At 38.0% G+C, this 7,723-nt stretch overlaps 1 protein-coding gene across 7 annotated transcripts; it reads left to right on the top strand.

The window, feature by feature from the left end:
* The first annotated feature begins 2,845 nt into the window (after window positions 1-2,845).
* Window positions 2,846-7,446, top strand: LOC118050753 (BEL1-like homeodomain protein 1). Of its 7 annotated transcripts, none has more exons than XM_035061249.2 (8): window positions 2,846-3,242; window positions 3,417-3,509; window positions 3,696-3,738; window positions 4,094-4,201; window positions 4,366-5,182; window positions 5,599-5,972; window positions 6,117-6,177; window positions 6,286-7,446. In XM_035061249.2, exons 5-8 carry the CDS (start codon window positions 4,406-4,408, stop codon window positions 7,111-7,113), a joined length of 2,040 nt encoding a protein of 679 aa, XP_034917140.1. In that variant the 5' UTR covers window positions 2,846-3,242; window positions 3,417-3,509; window positions 3,696-3,738; window positions 4,094-4,201; window positions 4,366-4,405; the 3' UTR covers window positions 7,114-7,446. The 7 variants fall into 7 exon arrangements, with proteins under 7 accessions (XP_034917140.1, XP_034917158.1, XP_034917148.1 ...); XM_035061267.2 differs by having other exon boundaries at window positions 3,696-3,945; XM_035061257.2 differs by having other exon boundaries at window positions 3,691-3,738.
* Window positions 7,447-7,723: the final 277 nt, after the last annotated feature.

The following is a 7,723-nucleotide window of genomic DNA, read 5'->3' as shown; positions in this document are numbered from 1 at the left end:
CCATTTATACTATGTATCCTAATACTCCTTCCATTCGATCCAGACTTCACCATTTTCTTGTGTAATATTGGCTTAGCTTATAACCAAATCTTGTACTTTTTAAATTGGCCCAAACTTCATTACAAGCTTATCAAGTCTAGCTTATCATCTTTTTAGCCTAGATTATCTCTCTATTAATTTTATTGTATAACAATAATAAAAAAAAAGAAGTTGGAAAAGCCTATACATTCATTTTTTTAATCAAAACACAAAATATTCAACCCGCGACAAAGCACCTATCAAATAGCTAATAAACACTTTAAATAGATGCCATATACCTTAATTTAGTTATTGGAAATATTTTAGAGAGAGGGGGAGATGTTTTTGTTTTCTTTAATCAATATAAATATCCGAGTCAGCTTCTGTATATTTCAATTAATTTTATAAGTTTAAAATTAACTTAAAATGTAATTAAAATATAATTAGTTGAGTTACACCCTGTACTTTGAGGGGAGATGTTCATTCAATATATTGATGGTGGCACCCAAATTAGAGGATTACTCTGGTAGTCTGATGTGATATGCAGCACTTGCATTCTTGAAAATGGACTCATGGCACCATTAAGGGGACACGATGATATTTGTACGGACATGTACTAGGTTAAAAGATCACTTCCAATAGAGCATAAATTGTGAACGAAAGATTAAGATCTGACAAAACACAGCGACATGAACTAAGAAATTAGAGAATGAACAACAACAATAATCAAATATATATTATGCTGTAGATATCATGCAACAGGTTCTGTTTGAATTTTAAATCCATCTAAAGTCACAATCATTTATGATTACTTTTGCACTTCGATTCCAGTATCGAAACTTCCTTGGCATTACATTTTCTTAATCAAAATCATTAACACAGCAATACTACATAGTCCTTGCTAGAACATGATCTGCGCGCGCTAAATCCAACAGAAACTTGGCTTCAAAATTAAAGTTGCCAGCTGATAATGCACTTGAAAAGGACATTGGAAGGTCCCAAGTTTGGTTGCACCCATAAATCCAGTTTTTCTTTCTTTATTTTTTTAAGAGGAAGCTGCTACCCGTTTGGACTTTAATGCCATACCTCTTTTTCTATTGCGTTTTAGATGATTCGGGTAAAATTTATTTATTTTTAAATTCTCTTGATGTATTAGTATTAATAATAATTTTTTTAAAAAAATTATTTTAATATATATTTTTTTAAAAAATACTTTAAAAAATAATCACCATCACTTTTCCAAACATGTCTAAAAAAACAAATTATTAGCATAAATAAATTAAACATATAAAGCTAAATGACCAAGTCAACAATCTACCTATATTTCTATTATTTAAAAAATCTAGAGGACAATAATTGGTAACGTTTTTAGGAATTGATATTTTCTGTTCCGTGAAGTGACGTTGGAGGGTGCCTTAAAGGAAATTCTGTCAAGAAATTTATTTCTCTTGCTCCAATGTCAATCCTCTATTTGAATTATTGGGTTTTCAAATTGACGAGCTCTCCTAATTTTCACGAAGGAAGAAGACATTCAATGCAACAGCAAGTACTGCATTATCAGCTTCGTCAATCCCCATGGGACATAAATATATATATTATGTCCTCGCAGCTTTCTTCAATGGCTTCGGATCAGTTAATGTCAGCCTGAAGACATTCAATTGCAGAGTTATTGCTAAATTTTATATGGAGAATCATGGGATGACTGCTGGGTGTTCTTAGATCGCGGTAGAAACAAGGCACAGAAACACAGTTGCAAACAAGGCCTTGGAAATTTAATAACATGGCACAAATCCCCTTTGACCTATAATAATTTCCCTCAGACACCACATATTGTTTACCTGATGAACGTGTCTTGTTTGCACACCAGTTCTTTTAACATCTCAGAGCTCATTCTTGACTATTATTGATTCTGATGGCGATAGAACTGCTTTCTGATCTAGATCAGGCCTGGCTGCAACAACAAGAGGTTGTTGTTGAGAATTGATTAACTGGTCATGTACTGAAGACCTTTTCTTCTTTATTATTAATTATAGTTATTACCTCTTAAAAAATCTCTAGCTACACAGCTAGCTAGCAGCCCCTTTATTTTATATTTCCAATAGAGGAATAATTTGGAGGCCCCCCCCTCCCCCCCAGAGGGGCTGTTTGAAGAACAGCGGGAAATAGACAAGTGTTATGAGCAGATACCAGAAAACTCTTCCAAAACTAAGATATGAAGTTTGTTTTCAATAATTTTAGCCAAAAGAAGGAACAGTAAAAACAGTGAGAACCTATGGCTAGCTAGGCAGGGCCCATATATTTTGTCTGCCTTGATGCAAATGCATGCACTTGGATTGATCCACTATTGAATTTTGCGTATTAATTTGTAATACCATATTCTAAATTTGTATACACATATATATGCACAGAAACAGTAATAATACATGTATTTAATACAGGATGGAAATTGGTATAATTAATATCCATAGGTACGTATATATTTGAAAATTGGAGGTGCTTTGGTGATTGGCTCTGTGTTCCCTGGTGATTCAATTGCTTTATCTTCATACTCCGTCGTCCAACCACAAGAATTATACCCAAAAAATGAAAATAAAAGTAAAGAAAGAAGAAGAAAAAACAAAAATGTGAAGAAGACAGAGATATTTATTATTGAATTGAACAAAAGGGACCACCCTCCACCCACATCCAGCTCTCATCATCATCATCGTCATCTTTTCTTTATAATTTTCATTTACCAAGTTTTTGGGTTTTGAAAGGAGGCGTTTCCTAGCTAGTTTTTCAGCTCTTTTGACACCCTTTGATGAAATCTCAATTATTGTTGTTTTCTTTTCTTTCTTTTTATATATGACACACTTACTACTTGCGTATAGATCCCCTCTCTCTCTTTCTCTCTCACATACTCGAACACTAAACAAGAAAGGAAGAAAAAAAAAGGGTTCTTTGTGGCTCATCAAAGTTTGCCTGAGGCATCGAATGATTTGAAAAGGAAAGGTCAAATCACAGAAGCTCCCTGGTTTTGATCTATTCGCAGCAGGTACCTCACTCAAAAGCCATTAAAGAGAGAGAGAGGGAGGGAGAAGGTGTCTATAGAAGTATACTATAAGATATGGTCCTCATCAAAGTGCAGAACTGATAGATAACAACCTCTCATGATATATACTCCTACACGCTCCCACTACCAATCAAGAAAAAAATGCTACTAGCGCATGAATTAACTAGTCAAAGTAATTTCCTTTCTAGCCTAATTTATTTATTTATTTTTTTGAATTTTTTTGGTAATAATATGGGGGGTTCAAAAATATTATTTTGTGTGGATAATGAGTGAATAAAGAAGGGTATCTTTTTCCCAGCCTTTTTAACCCCATCTTTCTCTTGACATCTCTTTTTCCTTTTCAAAGGGGGAAGTTGCAGAGATTTGAGTCTGACAGAGGTCTTTCCTCTTAAGTAGTGAAGAGACTGTTCAATCCATAGATAGATCATACAAGAGACAGGTGGGTGTGTGCTCCTTTGTGTTTTTCATGTATACTCACACACACACGCTCATATTTGTCCTCCCTTTCCTTTTCTCGTGTATTTTAGCCTCCAACTGTTTATCGTTAGTTCTCTCTCCTTCTCTCACAATTCATGGGCTTCAAGTCATTGTAAGTGAAAAACTGTTCTTTCCCCTTGAAGTGCAGATGATCATGAAGCACGTGCACACTCAGATTTCCATTACAACAGGTTCCAATTATATAAAAACCTGAGACTATAATCAATTCTCGCCTCTCTCTCTTTCAATCTCTGCACTGTCCCCCCCCTCTCTCTCTTTCTTTCTTGATATCTATATATAAGCAACGCCTTTCCTTTTTCCACTCCCTTGCCCTTTTCTTTTCTTGTTCTTTCTTCTTCTAGATGTTGATACTCCAGCTCTATAGAAGATGAAAACATGTAAACATTAACGAACAAGAATTCTTTTCAAATGTTGATCTGATCGCACTGTTCATAAATTAATTTGTATAATTTATGAACAAGAATTCTTCACTTAATTCAAAGCTTTCTGAATTCGTTCCTCATGCATCCTCTTCTTGATTCACAGGCTTCGAGTAACAAGAGATCATCACTACACTTTCTGTAAAACTCCCATATATTTGATAAACACTTGATCTTTGATGGGCTGATCAGAAATTCCACTCTCATAAAGAAGGTAAGTAACATAAAGAACTCATTGAATTATATACTGGGCACTACTGTGTCTGCATGTATGTAGAAAGATGAGGGGTAAGTGTGTGTGTATTTCTGTATGTGTCTTTAGATTTGATATTTGGATGTGAAGGCTAATTAACTAACGTGGTCTCTTTTCAAGTGTAGATACAAAGACTGCACATAGTTTTTCGAGAAAACCAATCCGATGGCGACATACTTTCATGGGAATCCTGATTTCCAAGCAGCTGCAGCATCAGCAGAAGGTCTCCAAACTCTTGTTCTTATGAACCCTACTTATGTCCAATATTCCAACACCCCTCCACCACCACCTTCCAACAACTTTGTATTCCTCAACGCCGCTGCTTCTGCTGCTGCTTCCAACAGCCTCTCTCCGCCACCCCACCTCTCGGGCCACGCGCCACCCAACACCCAACAATTCGTTGGCATCCCTTTGGACCCTAACTCCCATGACGCTTCCACTTTGCATGGACTTATTCCGCGTATCCATTACAATCTTTACAACCCAATTGACCCTCCACCGACCGCGCGTGACACACCACGCGCTCAGCAAGGTCTGTCTTTGAGCCTCTCCTCACAAAAGCAAGGCTGTTTTGGATCGCAGGCTCAAACTGTGTCTGGTGAAGATATAAGGGCGTCCGGTGGGTCGGTGTCATCAGGCTCGGGTGTGACAAATGGGGTTCTGGGTATGCAAGGGGTGTTGCTGAGCTCAAAGTACTTGAAGGCTGCTCAAGAGCTACTTGATGAGGTTGTTAGCGTGAATAATAATGATATTAAGAGTGAATTGTCAAAGAAGAGTAATGGGATTGGTAGTAACACTAGTAACAAAGTGGTTGGAGAATCATTAGCCGGAGAAGGGTCTGGTGGAGGAGAAGTAAGTGGGAAGCGTGGACCGGAGCTTTCCACTGCCGAGAGGCAGGAAATTCAGATGAAGAAGGCTAAACTTATCAGCATGCTTGATGAGGTACGCAGTTTATACGTGTAGCTACGTGTTGTTTTCAATTGGTTGTTAACAATTCGTGTTGGCTAGGTTTTGATGAATTAGTTTTGAAAATGAAGTTTTGTTAAAGAAACTGATAACAGTTTCTTGGAATGTTCTTGATTGTGTCAAGTAAAATATTGGCTGAGATCAGTTGGATTAAGTTAGGTCTCTATCACTGTACGAAACCCATCAAATGAAACTGAGTCCAAATCTCAGTCAGCTGGTGTGTTGTATTCAACTAGTGTTTTCAAGTTTCACATCGTTTTGGACCCTTAAATTAATGACTTCAATTTTCACATGGTAGGAACAACGGGAGGGTCTAGGATTTCAATTCGATAATATATACCCTGTTATGAAAGCAGATACTTTTATTCATTCTTGTTTTTGATTGTCTGCAGGTGGAGCAAAGGTACAGGCAGTATCATCACCAGATGCAGATTGTGATTTCCTCGTTTGAGCAAGCAGCAGGAATTGGTTCTGCTAAGACATATACAGCCCTTGCACTGAAAACAATCTCCAAGCAGTTTAGGTGCTTGAAGGATGCAATAACAGGTCAAATTAAAGCTGCAAACAAAAGCTTAGGTGAGGAGGATTGCATGGGAGGAAAGATTGAAGGTTCGAGGCTCAAATTTGTCGATCATCACCTTAGGCAACAGCGTGCACTTCAGCAGTTGGGAATGATCCAGCACAATGCCTGGAGACCCCAGAGAGGATTGCCTGAAAGATCTGTTTCAGTTCTCCGTGCTTGGCTCTTCGAACACTTTCTCCACCCGTAAGCATTTTTTTCCCTTTCCTATTGATGACTAGTTTCATGTAGATAATCGTAGTTGTTTTACATGATCAAACTAAAATTCCTGAATTCTAGGTTTTGGTCCGTTTTTATTCGTCTCTGATTTGTGAACCTTTCATGTTTCAGCTATCCCAAGGATTCAGACAAGCACATGCTCGCAAAACAAACAGGACTCACGAGGAGCCAGGTAGGAACCATCTCCTGCATTTTTTAGCATTTCAATCGCAGCTGTGGAAATTCTTATATTCGAATCGCAGTTTGGAAATTCTTATATTGTGTGTCTGCTACTGCACAGGTGTCTAACTGGTTCATAAACGCTCGAGTTCGACTTTGGAAGCCGATGGTAGAAGAAATGTACACGGAGGAAGTTAAGGAGCAAGAACAGGATGGATCAGAGGACAAAACAAGCAAGAGTGATCACAATGAAGATTCTGCTTCTCGGTCAGTTCTTCAAGAGAAAGGTTCAGCAAGCGAAAATCAAACTAGAAATTTCAAGTCCTTGGACAATTCACCAGATGCTCCTTCCGCGATCTCAATGCCGACAGCTTCAACATCTCCTGTTGGAGGAAATGTCCGAAACCAGTCTGGGTTTTCCTTTATAGGATCATCAGAATTAGAAGGGATCACACAAAGGAGCCCAAAGAAACGAAGAAGCAATGATTTGGTACAGTCCTCAACTAGTGTGCCATCCATAAACATGGACATCAAGCCTGGTGAGGCAAATAATGAGCAGGTTTCTGTAAAATTCGGTAGTGAGAGGCAGAGTAGGGATGGCTACTCCTTCATGGGAGGTCAAACCAACTTCATTGGAGGTTTTGGGCAGTACCCCATTGGTGAAATTGGGAGGTTTGATGGCGAGCAGTTTGCACCAAGGTTTTCTGGCAATGGTGTTTCTCTCTCTCTCGGGTTACCACATTGTGAAAACCTCTCCTTATCAGGAACTCACCAAACTTTTCTTCCTAACCAAAACATCCAACTGGGAAGAAGAGTAGAAATTGGTGAGCCAAACGAGTTTGGAGCCCTTAACACATCCACGCCTCACTCTTCAACTGCATACGAGAGCATCGACATTCAGAACCGAAAGAGGTTTATAGCACAGCTGTTGCCAGACTTTGTGGCCTGATATATTAGGAAAAAGGAGGTGGAGGCTTCAGGATCTCTTTTCACTATTTGTTGCTGTTCCATCTATAACTAGGGAACAATCAAAATGCATGGTAGTGTAAAGAAAGAAGAAAACTCACTTTAGTATAGGGCTATACTTTTGAGTTCTTAGACAGCTTAGGATTTAAGATTCTATAGTTGAGATTGTATATTATTTTTGTAAGTTTTGAATATGGATGATAGATGGCTTGGTGTCACAAGAGTTAGCTATTGGGGTATACCAATATAGTATATTGATTGTGAGCAATCATGATGTCACTGTGTATTTCATCAAATAAAGAGAAGTATGTATGAACTGTGACGCTCAGTTGATTGCTAGCTACAAACAGGATGTGAGATGTAAGAATGGGATGCTGCAGACATCAGTAGAGATATCTTTCCTTAAAATCTACAGGTTAACATCATCTAGAAACCATACAGTGGAAGAAAACCACTTTTATATCTACTTTTAGTGCTGTCAGGGGAGAGCTTTCTGGAGCATAAACATCATAGGTCTCATTCAAACAAAGTTTTCAAAGATAAGTCAGGAGTGGTTGCAGAATATGATTTTCTGATGCTGGGAATTTTGATAG

Source organism: Populus alba, chromosome 16 (genome assembly GCF_005239225.2).
Source record: "Populus alba chromosome 16, ASM523922v2, whole genome shotgun sequence".
Classification (NCBI taxonomy): Eukaryota; Viridiplantae; Streptophyta; class Magnoliopsida; order Malpighiales; family Salicaceae; genus Populus; species Populus alba.
This window is presented reverse-complemented; position numbering and strand designations above follow the sequence as displayed.

Excerpts from the sequence above, each read along its gene's own strand:
- LOC118050753 (XM_035061216.2), top strand. The coding sequence starts at position 4,406 with ATGGCGACATACTTTCATGGGAATCCTGATTTCCAAGCAGCTGCAGCA. Across the intron at positions 5,973-6,116 it reads TTCGAACACTTTCTCCACCC|CTATCCCAAGGATTCAGACA; the intron begins GTAAGCATTTTT and ends TTCATGTTTCAG. Across the intron at positions 6,178-6,285 it reads CAGGACTCACGAGGAGCCAG|GTGTCTAACTGGTTCATAAA; the intron begins GTAGGAACCATC and ends GCTACTGCACAG.